Source organism: Homarus americanus, unplaced genomic scaffold (assembly GCF_018991925.1).
Source record: "Homarus americanus isolate GMGI-L3 unplaced genomic scaffold, GMGI_Hamer_2.0 scaffold17856, whole genome shotgun sequence".
Lineage (NCBI taxonomy): Eukaryota > Metazoa > Arthropoda > Malacostraca > Decapoda > Nephropidae > Homarus > Homarus americanus.
Window position 1 is genome coordinate 641,608 of NW_024738735.1, and position 17,700 is coordinate 659,307.

A 17,700-nucleotide genomic window follows, 5' to 3' on the forward strand; every position below is an offset into this window, starting at 1 on the left:
TTTTCCCAGTATATATTATACATTAATAGAAAATGTTTTAATCGCAATAAAAGGAACAGGAGTAATAAAATGAAATCGTTGTAGTAATCATCATAAGTCATCATCAGTCATCATCATAAGCTACCATAAGCCAATATAGTCATCACCATAAGTCATCACCATAGTCACCATCATAAGTCATCAATCATAAATCATCATCATAAGCCTTCATCACAAGTCATCACCGTAAGTCATCACCATAAGTCATCACCATAAGTCATCACCATAGTCACCATCATAAGTCATCAATCATAAATCATCACCATAAGCCTTCATCACAAGTCATCACCGTAAGTCATCACCATAAGTCATCACCATAAGTCATCACCATAGTCACCATCATAAGCCATCAATCATAAATCATCACTATAAGCCTTCATCACATGTCATCACCGTAAGTCATCACCATAAGTCATCCATAGTCATCACCATAGTCACCATCATAAGCCATCAATCATAAATCATCACTATAAGCCTTCATCACATGTCATCACCGTAAGTCATCACCATAAGTCACCACCAACAGTCATCACCAAAAGTCAACACCAAAAGTCATCACCAAAAGTTACCACCAAAAGTTATCACCAAAAGTCATCACCATAAGTTACCGCCATTAGTCATCACCAAAAGTCACCACCATAGTCATCACAATAGTAATCACCATTAGTCATCACCATAAGTCACCACCATAGTCATCACAATAGTAATCACCATTGGTCATCAGCATAAATCACCACCTTAAGTCACCACCAAACGTCATCACCAAAAGTCATCACCATATGTCACCGCCATAAGTCATCACCATATATCATCACCTTAAGTCATCACCATAGTCATCACCATTAGTCATCACCATAAATCACCACCATAAGTCATCACAATAAGTCCCACCATTAGTCATCACCAAAAATCATATAAGTCACCATCATAAGTCACCACCATGAGTCATCGCCATAAGTCATCAACATAAGTCATATGCATAAGTCACCACCATAAGTCACCACCATAAGCCATCACCATTAGTCATCACCATAAGTCACCACCATAAGTCATCACCATAAGTCACCACCATTAGTCGTCACCATTAGTCACCGCCATAAGTCATCATCATTGTCATCACCATAAGTCACCACCATTAGTCATCACCATAAGTCACCACCATTAGTCATCACCATAAGTCACCACCAATAAGTCATATATCACCATTAGTCATCACCATGCAAACAATGACATCTGACCTTCAAACAAACAAACAAACATTAACAAAAACAACAACAAAGACACTTAACCCAAATTCTTCTTCAACAACGTCAACAACAACAACAAAAAAAAAGCAGAACAAAAACACCGAGAGTTTTCAAAACACACAAACACACAAACACACAAACACACACACACACATACACATACATACAAAGTTAACGTCCTCCTCCTCCTACTCCTCCTCCTCCTGGTCTTCCTTCTTCACGTTAAAGTAAAACAAACAACATCTCTTGCAGGCACGTCAACCAAGAGTCTAAGTGGTTGACAAGAACTTTAAAAACACACAGACTGGGAATCAACTAACACCTTCTCTTGCTACAGGCCTCCTTTTATATTCCTCCTCTCCCTCCTTCTTCTTCTTCTTCTTCTTCTCCTCCTATCCTCTTCTTCCCTCAGCTCGCACCCATAAACTACTCCCCCTAGCAGAATGTCTCGGCTCTACCCTAACACATGTACTTTCTCTAAGCTCGCCAATTTGCATGTGCACCTCTGTGAGCTGAGCAGTTTGTGGAGATACAATCACAATCCGGCCACAGGTTTCTCGCTCATCGGCGTTTTTTCGCTGAGTTTCGGTCATCTCCCTCATCTAGATATAGCTATGACTCGATGCAATGTTGCAGGTTATCTATCAAAGCAAGATGAAGCAATGTGAAAATGATGAGCACTACTTTATCAAATTGTTATTTCTAATTGCAGTGTGCTTGTGTCCTTATCGTTCTCATCTAGTCTCAACTCGCGCTGGGATTGGCTGTTTGCGGCGCATGCTCGTTCCACCCCCTGCCGCGCCCGCCAATCACAGATCTTATCGTAGTGGGCGGAGTCGACACATGGGCGGCAGTCGGCTGTGCACGAAAACGAGAATGGGAAACTCGAAAAAAACGGAGGTATTAAAAAAATAACAATACTGTGCCGTGACACCCTTACCTCACTCCTGCACTCTCCGCAAGCCGCGTCTGCCACTTATTACTCACAATTACATACAAAATCGAAATAAAAAAAGAGAAGAGATGGCGCTAGGAACGTGGGCCCGGCGCCGCGAGTCTCATGTATGGTTCGAGAGACTGCCACTAGGCGGAGCTGGCGTGGCCTCGATGGGGTGGTGAAGATAGTGTTATCAGAAAGCAGGTTATCTGCCATCTCCACGCTGTGATAACCTCCTCTCTCATTATTACCAAACAAAACAAACACCACACCAGCCAGTATGGCCTCCTATAGAGCTGGGAGGAGGAGCACCGGCTGATGAGAGAGAGAGAGGACTGTGGTATTGTGTTGTTGTCGTGAGCGGCGGCGGTCGTCGGCGGCGGAGGAGGAGGACTACAGCTTCGTGGGGACTCGGCTGCTGAACGCGTTTTTGTCAAAGTGGTTCGGGTCAAAGAACGTGAGGATTTCGTTCCCTCAGCCTTCGAGACCGTCTCCCCCTCTCCCCATCCCCCCTCCCCCCCCCCTAAGTCAAAGTGTGGCGAGGAGCAGCGAGTTTACGGCCCGTTGTTGTGGGGGGCGGTGTGTGCAGGTGCTACTTGAAGAAAAGGAAGTTTTATGTGAAGTGCCACCGTGGACCAACGACCCCCCACTTTAACCCCCTTCTTCCCCCTTACCACCTACCGACCAACTAACTCCCCCTTGGAGACCCTCCCCCCTCACCTCCCCCACTCCTTTCCTTCCCCTCATCCCCCCACCTCCCCCCCATTACTGACTGACCCCCGACCCCACAATGCCGGAGCCCCCCATCCCCCCCTAATGCTCCTCAGTACGGGGTAGTGACGTCTGTGGCAGGTGGTCGTAGAAGCGAGACTCCCGTGAGAGTCACTTGCGCACGAGCACTTACGAACGCCGTGGCAAAATATTCGTAAAAGCCTCAAGGGCCCTCAGTAAATCAGTACGGGTCAAGCGGTGTCGGACAGTGCCACTAGCAGAATAGTAACCGCCAGTGACCAGAACAGTGCTACCAGCTGAACAATGACCGTCAGTGACCAGGACAATGCCACCAGGTGAACAGTGCCCGTCAGTAACCAGGAGTGTCACCAGTTAAGCAATGACCGCCAGTGACCAAGACAGTGATACCAGGTGAACAGTGACTGCTAGTGAATAGGACAGTGCCCCAATTGAACAGTGGCAGCCAGTGACCGGGAATATGCCAACAGTTGAATAGTGAACAAGGAAAGTGCAATCGGTTGTACAGTGACGAGGACAGTATCGCTAGTTAAACAGTAAACAGTGACAGTGCCAAGACTTAAATGATGATCACAAGTGACCAGGGCAGTGTCACCAACTGATTAGTGATTACGTCAGTGACCAAAACTGTGCCATGAACTTGAAGAGTGAGTACCAGTTGACTAGGACAGGACCATCAACTGGACAGTGACAGCCAAGGATCAGAAACAGTGCTACCAGCTGGACAGTGACAGCCAGTGGCCAGGACAGTACAACCAGCTAGAGAGTGACTGCAGGTCTACCTAAACCACTACTATATTGTTGTTAAAGTATAAACAATAACATAACCAAAAGTGGACTATGTACCTTGGTAAGTCGCGAGTGTCTGTGTATGTATTGTACGTGTGTATGTTTACCTCTGTGTGTATGTGTGTGTGTGTAAGTGTATGTATATGCAAGTGTGTATATGTGTGTGATTGCTTTGTGTACGATAAACTTTGCACATGAATATATATAATAGGTGTAAATACACAATGTATAAATGGGTTTGGATTTGTATGTATATATATGAGTCTAATAGTCTGGTGTGAGGAACTGTGTATGATTTCCTTGTGTTTGTGTATATACAGACGTGTGTGAACAGTTGCGCTACGCTACGGTACATTACATCGTCTAGGTATACTGCTTACACCCATTACTATAATACCTGTTATTTGCTCAATGGTTAGCTTCCGGGGGGGTTGAAAACTAACTCTCTCTCTCTCTCTCTCTCTCTCTCTCTCTCTCTCTCTCTCTCTCTCTCTCTCTCTCTATCTATCTATCTATCTCTCTCTCTCTCTCTCTCTCTCTCTCTCTCTCTCTCTCTCTCTCTCTCTCTCTCTCTCTCTCTCGGGATTAAGCTCTAACTAACACGGTGTATATCCTGTGTGGAGGTGTGACATAATTACTACAGGTGGTACTCATAGCCAGGTGTGGAGGCACGTGCAAGAGGTGTGACAACATGTTAAGTGTGTTACGTGGCTTTAGTCAAGGTTCAGCGGGGATATTTTTTGTTTCTCTGTAACCTGATGAATTGGTGGTTAATGTTGATGATTTATATGGATGATGGTGGTGGTTAATGATGATGGTGGTGGTAATGGTTAATGTTGATGACGTCTATTGACGGTGGTGGTGGTTAATGATGATGATGGTGGTGATTAATATTGATGGTGGTGGTGGTTAATGTTGATGATGATGGCGGTGCTTAATGTTGATGATGGTGGTGGTTAATGTTAATGATGGTGGTGGTTAATGTTGATGATGGTGGTGGTGGTTAATGTTGATGGTGGTGGTGGTGGTTAATGTTGATGATGGTGGTGGTGGTTAATGTTGATGATGATGGTGGTGGTTAATGTTGATGATGGTGATGGTGGTTAATGTTGATGATGGTGGTTAATGTTGATGATGGTGGTGGTGGTTAATGTTGTTGATGGTGGTGGTGGTTAATGTTGATGATGGTGGTGGTGGTTAATGTATTAATGATGGTGGTGGTTAATGTTGATGATGGTGGTGGTGGTTAATGTTGATGATGGTGGTGGTGGTTAATGTTGATGATGGTGGTGGTGGTTAATGTTAATGACGGTGGTGGTTAATGTTGATGATGGTGATGGTGGTTAATGTTGATGATGGTGATGGTGGTTAATGTTGTGATGGTGGTGGTGGTTTATGTTAATGATGGTGGTGGTTAATGTTGATGATGGTGATGGTGGTTAATGTTGATGATGGTGGTGGTGGTTTATGTTAATGATGGTGGTGGTTAATGTTGATGATGGTGATGGTGGTTAATGTTGATGATGGTGGTGGTAGTGGTTAATGTTGATGATGGTGGTGGTGGTAGTGGTTAATGTTGATGATGGTGGTGGTGGTGGTTAATGTTGATGACTTCATTGATGGGGTGGTAAAAGTTGATGACTATTAACTACGGCATTTATTGACGATGGTTATTATTATTATTATTATTATTATTATTATTATTATTATTATTATTATTATTATTATTATTACCCATGAAAGTTCAAATCTTCAGCATTTTCACTACTACTACTACTACTACTACTACTACTACTAATAATAATAATAATAATAATAATAATAATAACAACAACAACACACTACGGGCCTAGGTATTATTCCAGGTAATTAAAGTTAGCCAAGCGTATAATAAGGTAAACCATCCTTACCTTTATATAAGCCTGACACGCACCTGTACCTGTCAATCTATCTATCTATCAAAGTTTATTTCTATCTATTTATCTATCCTATCTATCCTATGTGTGTGTGAGAGAGAGAGAAACAATAATGAACTAAACATAAGTGGCACAATTCTCTAAAGTCATATGTTCAACAAAACACAACAACAGGTGTTCATCCCCGCGGTGGAATGTTGAAGCGTCACATTCCACCTCCTGAACATCTTTTTGTTCAGCTGCTGTTCATCTGATCATCAACACTTCTTTTACCTTTAGATATTTTGTTTTTTTTTCTTCGTCTTTTCCCCCTCTTACGTCTTCTCTTTATGGGTGACTCCTCTGTTAACACCTTGTTTATTTTATTTAAATTGAATTTGTAAACTTTATAGCATATATTGTGAGGAAGATTTTGTCTGAGTTATGACTTTACTCTGTGTGCGTGTGTGTGATGGCGCCTCATTTATTTTACATACATCGTAAAAACTTAGTATCCATCATCATCATCATCATCATCATCATCATCATCATCATCATCATCATCATCACTATTCATAGCTTTAATCTTCACACCGCACAAGAAGGGGATTTTGAAGTCACATATCAAACGAAAATTCACCCACCTCATCAGCCGACAGCCCAATCAACCAATAGAAACTCCAGGACAATATGAAAAAGCCCATTGATTAGCTACTTGAAGGTCATAAGGCGCTTCAAGTGACAATTTTCAGGTGTCGTCTCAGAAAGGGGCTTTAAGTTAGAGCCTTATGGAGGGTTGAGTGAATTAGCTAGTTGTAATATGGCAGTTTAGAGGTTGTGTAATTGGTTGTTTTGGTAGAAGGAGTGATTGTTAGGGTGGGTTGGTGGGTAGTTATAAAGATTCTTATTAGGTTTTATGGTTAGTAGTTTCCTAGCGAGGTTATTAAGAGTTGTTAGGTTGTTGTTCACTTTGTGTGTGTGTGTGTGTGTGTGTGTGTGTGTACTCTTATTTGTCTTTTTTCTTAAACTAAATAATAATAACAAAAAATCTCACTTTTTCCCAACCAATTTCACAACCAATTTCCCAACCAATTTCACAACCAATTTCACAACCAATTTCCCAACCAACCCCTTTATACCCAGCTCTCTGATACCAATAATTAACCACTCCATTCTAATTACACCTATCCCTCTTCTTCCACCCCATCCCCCCCCCTCTTCCTCCTCCTCCTCCACCCCTGCCCCCACCCCCCCACCTCCCAATCACTAACCACAGCTCTCCTAACACCAATTACAACACGGCTACCTTCATTACCATCGCCCAATTAAGGACACCCACTCCTACCATCTCCTACGATAGTCATCCTGTTTCTTGTAGACTCGACCACAGGCGGTTGTCATAGCTACGATACCTATGGTGTGTGTGTGTGTGTGTCTCTCTGTCCTTAATTGGGGGAGAGATACAGTGAAGAGAGAAAGAGAGAGAGAGAGAGAGAGAGAGAGAGAGAGAGAGAGAGAGAGAGAGAGAGAGAGAGAGAGAATCAATTCTAGTATTTTTCTATAGTTCTTAGTGGTATAAAATGACTCTGGATTTATCACAATATAATTTAAAGATGTATAAAAATATCGTATATAATAAATTGTATTATATAATAAACAAACAAAAAACAAATAAAATTAGTCTTTTTCGTTCTGTTTGTTGGGTGTGACCAAGACGACAACAGCAACACTATGATAAAACCAACAACAGTAACGGTAGCAACAATAACATTAACAACAACATGAACAATAATAACAATAACAAAATCAATAACAACAACAACAACAACAACAACAATATCAACAACAACAACAACACTTATTATTGTCAATTATATCAGTAGCAATAGATGTAAGAAATACTCCATCATCAATAACTTCAACATATGAAACAAAAACAAATAAGAACAACAATAATAATAACAAAAATCATCAATAACATAAACTATAACATCAGTAATTTACAACATGAAACAAATAAACAAACAACAACAAGAGAACAGAAACAAAAACAAATAACAACAATAACAACAGAAAAACACACTAACTCAACATCATCATCATCATCATTATCACACACACACACACCCACCCACCCACACACACACACACACACACACACACACACACACCCACACACACCCACACACACCCACACACACACACACACCAGCAGAGGTTAGTTAGACAGCCAACCTTTACCTAACACATGGGTTAAAACAATAGCAGGCAGGTCTTCGTGGGGTTAGGGAAAATTTAGATAAGTTTAGGACCAAGTGTAATGAGGAAGTAGGGGAGATTTTTAGGTCAGTTTAGGGTAAGGGATGTGGATAAATGGTAGACGACGTTTGATTTTAGGGAGGCAATGGCTAAGGGTTCATGGGTAAATTGACTGCCTAAAAGGTGATGACCAGAGGGAAGATTTGAGGTAATTTTAAGGTAAGGGTGTAAACAAGTGACGTAAGAGGAAAATGAAGATAAATGTAGGAAGAGGAAGATAACAAGGAATTGGATTAGGATTAGGAGGAGGAAAATGAGGAAGAACAGTAGGAGACAAGGAATTGGATTAGGAGGAAGAGGAGGATGGCAAGGAGGAAGAGGAGGAGGAGGAGGAGGAGGAGGAGGAGGAAGAAGAAGAGGAGGAAGCTGTTAGATGCTGAAACGGGTCGTAGAAGGACGTAGGTGTATGTAGGTAGGAGGAAAGTAATGCTTTTCTACGGGGTCCGATGTTGTCATGTGATGCGTTTTAATCATGTTCTTTCTGCTTGGCATTAAATCTCTCTTATTTTCACTGCTAACCACACACACACACCCACACACACACACACACACACACACGTGACATACAGACATAGAGACAGAGAGACAGGAAGACAGGGATAGAGAAACAGAGAAATAACAAACAAGGATGAAACGGATAAAGTAAACACGTAGAAAGGAAGAGAATAAGATAGTTTTAAATAATCAGGGATATAAGGACAGGAGAGGAGAGTGGAATGAAGGAAGGGAGGAGGGATTATTGACAGTGATTGATAGACAGTGATGTGTAGAAGATGGTGGAGTTGAGTGAACCAGCCACCGCAACAACCATCACAACCTTACAACAAAAACAACAACATCTGATCCTAACTCTCTCTCTCTCTCTCTCTCTCTCTCTCTCTCTCTCTCTCTCTCTCTCTCTCTCTCTCTCTCTCTCTCTCTCTCTCTCTTCCATTGTGTTTTACTCCTATACCCTCTTTCTGTGTTCCTCCATCTCCCTACTTTATCTCCCTCAAACTCTCTTTCACTCCTTTCCTCACTTCCCTTCTCCTTCTATCCACCTCTCTCCATCCACCCCTTCCCTCCCTTCCTGTCTCTCCCTCCCTCCCTCCCTTCCCTCCCTCTCTCTCAGGTCATCATCAGTCTCATCACCGTCATACAACACCAACAACACCACCGCCATCACAACACGCTAATGGGGGGACGGGTACTACCTCTGTCATCACCCCCCTTGTCATCAACACCATTAACTATCCAGGCTTTCTGGAGAGAGAGAGTACACACACACACTACTATACAGTCTGCCATCACTCTTACCAACACTCAATAAGTTTCCTTCACTGGAGTAAATCATTAGTAAACAAAAGCAACAATATTACCCAGCTAGCATCCTTCCTTCCTTCCTTCCTTCCTTCCTATATAAATCCATCTTGACTCCTCCACTACATCAGCCATATCACCTTAACACACACACATAGGAGATAAGAAGAGGCGTATGTCTGAAATTCACCTTTACAGACATTTTTATCTCTATATACAGCCGCTGGACAAAGCCATCTCCGCTCTGATAAACTCCCGTGTGTGACGCCGTATTTCACCACATTCTTAGCGAATACACTCCATTCTCCCCCTCCACTCTTCCCTCCCCCCTCACCTACCCCCTCTCCTGCCCCCTCTTCCCCGTCACCCCTCCCTCTCCACTCCCCCTCCATCCCCACTAAACTCTCCGGGATCGATGAGACAGAGATGCTGTTGATACTATATGATAAATTTATAATATTAACCTGATATCTTTTTTTTCTTTTTTTTTCTTTTTTTTATTCTAGATGGTCTATGATTTTTTAACAAGTGATATAAACTTGCTATTTTGTTCCTTAATGGTGAAAATATGTATTTTGTGTTTTGTTTTTTTAGAGGCGTATTCTGTAGGTGACTTTAGCGGTGTAGCGTTAGGTGCTAGATCAGCGATAAGGTAGCGGGAAGCTGCTATACCTCATCAACATCCGTGTCTTGCAGATAACGTTGCTGATAAGGCTTAACGGTCACACGCCCATGGGAGGAGGATGTCCACGACCCCTGACGCTGCTGATGTGCTGTTGTTGTTCTTCTTATAGCTGCCACGCCCACCAGAGTCAACGCCCGCACGCCCTCACGCCCACACCAATGAAGAAGGAAACTCTGTCAGGTTTCTCATGTGGGGGGGATATTGTGTGAGACGATATATTCCCTCTGTTTTTTTGTTGTTTGTTTTAATACACGAGGTAAATAGTGAAGTTATTCCTTATTTCACTTAGAAAATTTTACTACGACCTGACTATAGTGTTGGGATGTAAGACTAACACAGAAGCCGTATAAATATTCTATAGTGTGAAGAAGTGGAGTTAAGAATGACTTACTAACACTACATGAAACACAAACAAGAATAAGTTTGATGGTGTTGATGTAAATGAGAAGAAAAAAAATATAAATAAAAACAAGTGGAGAGGAAAAGTATATCAATAAATAGTGGGAAGGAAAAATATACAAAAGTGATCAAATTGAGTGATAAGCGATTCAGAATTTACAGCCAGACTCATGACATAATATTAACAAAGAGACGAAGGAAGAGAAGTAAACAGTGAAGGAAGTAATAAAGTGGAAAACAATGACAAGTGAAGAGTGTTAGTGAGCACCAGAGGCAGCGAGCGGTAGAGTCGTGTGATGGGGGCCTGGTAGTGTATAGTCTCCCAGCACCACTTCCCCATGGACGACGACGGGGCCAGCTGGTACACCGACGGGGGCCCAGGGGCACACCCACCCATGGAGGAGGGACCCCCAGGCATGCACCTCAAGGACGAAAACCCCCATGAGGGCGCCCTGGACACTCACACCCACATGGACGCCAACGATCCTAACGCCCCGACACCCATGAATGTCGAGACACAAATCTCACTGAGTGGGGGCGTAGCCAGCCATCACACAGGAGGGCAACAAGGGACACTGCTCCCCCCGGAAGAAGTGGATGGGTTCTTTACCTCCCTAGACTCAAATGGGCGTGAACAAAGAGCTCGCTACTACGCTCACGCCCACAACGCCGGCCACAACCACACGCTGCAACAGTACCCACACAACACACACGGTGAGTACAAAAACCTTCCTTATTTGTTTTGGTAACTCCTCCTAAAACCACATAATTTATCCACAAAATCCCTTCAATTAGCTCTAAATAACTCATCATATTGTGGCAATTGTTCAGTCTTACGGCTTTACTGGATAGCCTGAGGATGTGGGTCTATAAAACGATGTTCAGAGGAAGTGTGACATGACCAGCGGTGAAGTATTACCAAAGGGACTCAAGACGGTGATGTGATTCTCGTGATAGCAACATACAATAGTGAGGAGGCGGTGGGTGAGGTGTATCCTATTGTTGGAAATTATATCTTCATTGACGGGAGTTACTCAATTACCCTCTTATTTGTTGTTTGTTTACAGGGAGATATGTGATTTGATTACATATTAGATGGTGATTCGTAAATATGTGGTTAACATTACATGACAAAAATAGTTAGATATTTTAGAATGGGGTTTCAGGTAATGTGAAAGAGGTTAGGAAATATCACTAAGTCAAGGGGCACACACACACACACACACACACACACACACACACACACACACACACACTTACCTTCCATTCACCCTCACCCTCTCCCCTACATTTCTCCCCCAAAACAAACGTAAAATATCCCACCCTGCACCCATCCCCCCCTATCCACACTATAATGAAATCAGACTCGGTGAGGAAGAGAATGGTTGTCCCTAGCCTCGTAAAATTCTCCCCACCACCTTGGAAGTCCCTGGCGACAGTGCTTGTTATCTACCTGACCCATCTTTGATCAGTTGCACCTGTCTCGTAGTGTTAGGTGGGTAGGTCATAGGTTTATGTGTGGTGAAGTTAAAGGAGGAAACTATCTTTTTTTAGAGTGAGGTGTGTGTGTGTGTGTGTGTGTGTGTGTGTGTGTGTGTAAGGGTTGAATCGGTGAGTAGAACGAAAGGGAGAAGGGTGAGGGAGACGTGTGGAAAAGGGGGGGAGGGGGAGGGGTGATAAGGGATAGGATGGTTAGACAAGTAAGGGGATGAGAGAGTAGGGTGGCGAGAGGGGGTAGAATGATACGAGGAGTGGGAAAGACTGAGGGGGAGAGGAGGAGAAAGATGGTGACAAGGGGGGTAATGAGTGATCAGTAAATAGGGATGAGAGGGAATGAGAGGGATAAATACGGTAGTGAGAGGGTTGGATTGGAATAACGTTTAGGGAGTAGACTTTTGAGAGGCTAGTGAGAGGGAAAGAATAGTGAGAAGTACAACGAAGGAAAGAATAATATAAGTGAGCTTTTGGTAAATGATACTGATGGTGCCAAAGATGGTGACGCAGAGGTATAATGGTGATGGTGAAAGTGAAGATAAAAAAAAATGACAGTGATAAAGATGGTGATTGTATTGGTGACATGATGTTTGATAATAGTGATAACAATGATGATAATAAAGATAAGAATACTAGTGATGATGAAAGTTTGGCAAGTATGATTAGGTGTAATTGTAGGTGTTTGTAGCAATGATAAAGTTATCTATCAAACAACATTACATCGCCTGTTTGTTTGCCATTTGTCACACATGGAGTTTTGGTGTTGGTTCAGTAACGAGACTAAGAGAATATAAACTAGCACATTATTACACATACACGAGAAAAACAAATGTAATGGAAGATTTAAATCCTATAGTCTGCGGTAATGTTTATCTGTCCAGCTATTAAGACAAGCGTAGAGAGAGACAAGAAAAGCAAAAATGACTAAGAAGATATACTGCAACACAAACACACACACACACACACACACACACACACACACACAAACACACACACACACACACACACTGTCCTTAAACCTTCACCCTGCATTGCGTTTTTTTTTTTTTTAGTGTGAGTTTGTTTTTGTGAAGAAAAATATCACGGGGATATATTATGTTATTGTATAAATCTTCATAATATATATATATATTTTTTAATCTATTTACTATGTGAGGTTGTTTGTATATGGTGATAAATTAAATTACTGTAAGATCTCCGGAAAAAATCTTTGTTATCGATATCTAGTTAACATCAAAATATTGAACTGTAATTAAGCGAATGAGATACAGTATACTAATAAAAACTATGGAATCAAAATAAACAAAGACTGAATTAATTATCAAGTAAGTAAGTAAGTAAGTAAGTAAGTAAGTAAGTAAGTAAGTAAGTAAGTGAGCAAAGTAAGTAAGTAAGTGAGTGAGTAAGTAAGTAAGTTAGGAAGCAAAGTAAGTAAGTAAGTAAGTAAGTGAGTAAGTAAGTAAGTTAGGAAGCAAAGTAAGTAAGTAAGTAAGTAAGTGAGTAAGTAAGTAAGTTAGGAAGCAAAGTAAGTAAGTAAGTGAGTGAGTAAGTAAGCAAAGTAAGTAAGTAAGTAAGTAAGTAAGTGAGTAAGTAAGTAAGTTAGGAAGCAAAGTAAGTAAGTAAGTAAGTAAGTGAGTGAGTAAGTAAGCAAAGTAAGTAAGTAAGTAAGTAAGTAAGTCATGACCAAAAAAAAAAAAATCTTGCTCTTGGATCATTTGGGAGAATCATCACATCCAAAACATACACCAAAACAAGACATAACCTCCTTCGTTTGATTATCCTTCCACGCCCTTCTCTTATCACCACAATCCTGCTGCTACATCCATTCACGGCACTGCTTTTATCTCCTCCTTTAACCCTCCTCCTCTCTACCTACCCACCCACCCACCAACCTACCTCCTGCTTCACCCATCCATCCACCCACCTATCCCTCTCCTCCTCCTCCTCCTCTCCTATCTCTCATCTGTGTCAGTCTCTTCTCATTCACAGTTCTTCTTAGTACAATTCTCTGCTCTTCTTCTTATCGGATCTTCCCTCCCTCCCTCCCCCCCTCTCTCCCCCTCCTATCCCCCCCCTTTCCTTCTCTCCTCCTCCTCGTATGCCAACAAAAACTCGATAAACAGCATAACAAGGTAATAACTGATAACAGCTGAGGGTCGTGGAGAGAAGACCCTTTTACACTCATCACCAGGCTGCAGATTCCTTAAGATTCTCACGTTGAAATTTCCGCCCTAACCTGGATTATAAGAACGCCTCTTCCTTACGGTTGAGTCTCCAAGTGGGATTTCGATGCCATAATTTTGCCATCATCTTCGTGTCATAGTGTTGCCAGTTAGAGATACGTTGTTTCATTTCTAGTTGGTAAATTTAGAGTGTCTGTGTTATTTCAATGCCATTTTGCTTTGCTAGTTAGTGTTGTTGTGTTGCCAGTTAGATACGTGTTCTTAGTGTTATTTAAGTGAGAGGGTTTAATATAGTCTCTCCATGGTGTTTCGTTGCCATATTTGCTAACATTTTGTGTATCGTAAGTTAAGAGAACCAGTTAAATACATCCTCTCTCATCTCCAGTTAGGTGAGAAATTTAGCGTACAAGTCTCCGTGAAGAAAAAAAAACCTGGACTCATTCTGGCTCTTCGAGTGGACCAGTTTGGGGAGAGTTCGTGAGGTCGAGGGAGGTGGGAGGTACAAGGAGGAGAAGGAGATGGAAGGAGGTCGCCTGGGTACCTTCCTCCAACCTGGGGGTGAAGACTGGCTGTTCCTATATATATGTATATATCTCACACACACACAGTCTCTCTCACCTGCTGAAGTTGACGAAAAATTTTGTTTTATCATATTCTCTCTCTCTCTCTCTCTCTCTCTCTCTCTCTCTCTCTCTCTCTCTCTCTCTCTCTCTACAAATATCACCTAATCTATCTAGCAATACCTATCAATCCGTCTATTTAAACTATACCAAACGCATAGATAACAATATTCCAAAACATCTGAAAATAAATTATAAAAAAAAAACTAAAAAAAAAAAACGAAAATACTAGCCTACCTTTTTCATAATGTTTAAATTCTGTGTGATCCAGGGCATGATGTGCTTTAAATTCTAATCAGAGGTCTTGGTGGTTATAAAATACTAAGCCCAGTGCCTCATAAACCTCGGTAAACTCCTCCCTCGACGCTCTCATAATCGTTAAATTCTGGGGGTAGTGCCTCATAACCTTCAAATTCTGACGCCATGTCTTCATAATCTACAGAATTATGTTCCCTCACCCCAACACGTGATGCAGACCTCGTCCTACTTCTTCTTCTTCTCGTTCTTCTTCTTCCTCTTCTCCTTCTTCTTTTTCTTCTACTCTTTCCTCTCCTTTCCTCCATCGCCCTTCTCTCCTTCTCCTTTGGTTAATTATCCTTCCATGTTTCTCCTTTCCTTCATCATCCTTCCCTGCTTCTCCTTTCTTTCCTCATTCTTCCCTCCTTCTCCTTTCCTTCTTCCTTCGTTCATCACCCTTCTTCCCCTCCTATCCTTCCTTCTCCTTTCCCTCATCACCCTTCCCTCCTTCTCATTTCCTTCATCATCCACCCTTCCTTCGCCTCTCCTTCATCCCTCCTCCCTTTCCTATCCTTTCTTAACACCCTCTCTTTTTCCGTTCCTCCCTCTCCATCTCCCCTATTCTCTTGTCATTCCTTGCCACTCTTCCTTCTCCCTTCCTTTTCCCTTTTCCCTATCTTTTCTTTTCCCTCCTCTCTCTCCTTTCTCTTCCATCCTCCTCCTTCTTACCTTCCATCCCTCTTCTTTCCTTCTCCCTTTTCCCTCTCCTATCCTTTTCTTTCCCTACCTTTTATTTTTCTTCTCCCTTTCTTTCCCTATTCCCATTCCTCCTTTCTCCCTCTTCCTTAGTACGTCTCCCCTCCTTTCTCTCTCTCTCTCCGTTTCTTCATTCATCTCATCCTTCGCCACTTCATTTACAAATTACACGCACACACACACACACACACACACACACACACACACACACACACACACTTTGCATATATCTAAGTGACTTAACATGTACTTATCTGACCTTACTTATATACTTATTTGTCTCTGTAATCATCTAGTGAAGAAGACCAAGAGAAAAATAGTAAATTTAAGTGAGTTTAAGTATCCAAAGACCCAGAAACGTGTATGAAGATGTACTATAAATTAATAAATAAATAAATAAATAAATAAATAAATAAAATAAATAAATAAAATTAATAAAATAAATACAAATAGACTAACTCTCCCCATTTTTAAGACTTTCTTGGGGGTATAAAACAGGATTAATGTATCTATGAGGTGTAGTCCTTATAAATTTCGAACATTTCCCAAGACTTGAACTTTTTTCCTCTCTCTCTTATTTTAATTTTTTTTTTTTGCACTGATCTTTCCTGTATGAAGAAGAGGACTATATCTCATCCATTAATGATGATGGTCTACACTGGTTTCATATTTAACATAAACTTTTAATCGATATCTGAACACAAGCAGAGGGAAATATTATGTTTTCTCCCTCAACAACTCAATTATTGGCCTCGTGTTTCTTTACTATAGTTTAACCAGATTCAGAATTTTATAAGTAATGACGGTATTGTGAGTGGTGATCGTGGCTTGTACTTTGATGATGAATTTTATCGTTTGTTTAGATTATAAACCTGAGGAATATGACCTGTTATGGAAGACCTCTGTGTAGGTTAGTAGTTTTCTCGTACATAGAGAGTTTGAGTTGTAAAAGATTGAGTAAAATGGTGTAGTGTATAGAAAGAGGCAGAGAGGACTTACAATGCAATACTCGTAAGGTTGTCAGGTTGATCAGGGTAACTATAAGCATATCGAGTGACGAATGGAACCTCTTTGAATATATTACAAAGTGAAAGAAGTATCATTTTGTTCTGATTTTTTGCCATTAACTAGTGAAGAAAAAAACTCAGTCGCATCAAAGAGAAAAAATCGTGATGTTCCTGAACCTGGTATAAAAAAAAAAACCTTCTTCCTTTCTTGACAAAATGTACCCCAGAACGTGACCCCAAAAATGACAATATTGCTTACTTTGTGGAAACCCAGGAATGATACCTTACAAGACACTAACTCCCGGACAAGAAAAGGTATTAAGAAATGCAACAGATAATCCCGATGGAGGCAAAAAGTTTCCAAAGTTTCCAAATGTTCTTCTTGTATCTGTCTCCTAACTTTGTGTAGGAGTACATAGGTACAGTCTGACATAATAGCTGGTATGTCTCTCCCCACGTGTGAAAATGGTGTTGATATACTAGCGTTTATCTAATAGGAGTTTTTATCTGCTTGCTAGTGCCTGCTTCTCTCTCTCTCTCTCTCTCTCTCTCTCTCTCTCTCTCTCTCTCTCTATCTGCTCTCCTCGTCGCTGGCATCTTCACGACGTGGGGTTGGCTGGCTGGTCGGGGTCCAGCCTGGGATCACAAACACTCCCCCACCTGAACGATAATTACACCTGATGCCCCGCCTCGAACAAGCATATTTTCAGGGCTCAATAATTTCAGCGTCCGGACCCGAAACAAGCATATTTTCGGGGCCCCAATAATTTCTCCGCGTCCGTAGCCGAAACAAGCATATTTTCCAGCCAATAATTTCTGCGTCCGGCGCGTTACAGAGTTGAAAATTGTTATTATCGCGTGGGCATCTTGAAGCGCCCCGCAAATCTGCGTGAGAGAGATGACACACAGGCTCTCGATACTCTCTGTTTACCTCGTGATTTACGGCTGACGGGCTGGTTAGCGCCGTTATTTACGTGTGACGTGTTATTTACTGCAATTACGGTCAACCTCCCGCTTATCCGCACGCTAATTCGGATAATGGCG

The 17,700-nt window shown here is 41.7% G+C and overlaps 1 protein-coding gene across 2 annotated transcripts in view; it reads left to right on the forward strand.

The window, feature by feature from the left end:
• The first annotated feature begins 3,012 nt into the window (after positions 1 to 3,012).
• The window catches only part of LOC121874333 (GATA-binding factor C-like), a 168,277-nt gene continuing 153,589 nt past the window's right edge, over positions 3,013 to 17,700 (forward strand). For both annotated transcript variants that reach the window (XM_042378454.1, XM_042378455.1), the window contains exons 1-2: positions 3,013 to 3,823; positions 9,972 to 11,073. In XM_042378454.1, the coding sequence (XP_042234388.1) occupies positions 10,698 to 11,073 (376 nt within the window). In that variant the 5' untranslated portion in view covers positions 3,013 to 3,823; positions 9,972 to 10,697. The remainder of the gene's footprint in view (positions 3,824 to 9,971; positions 11,074 to 17,700) is intronic.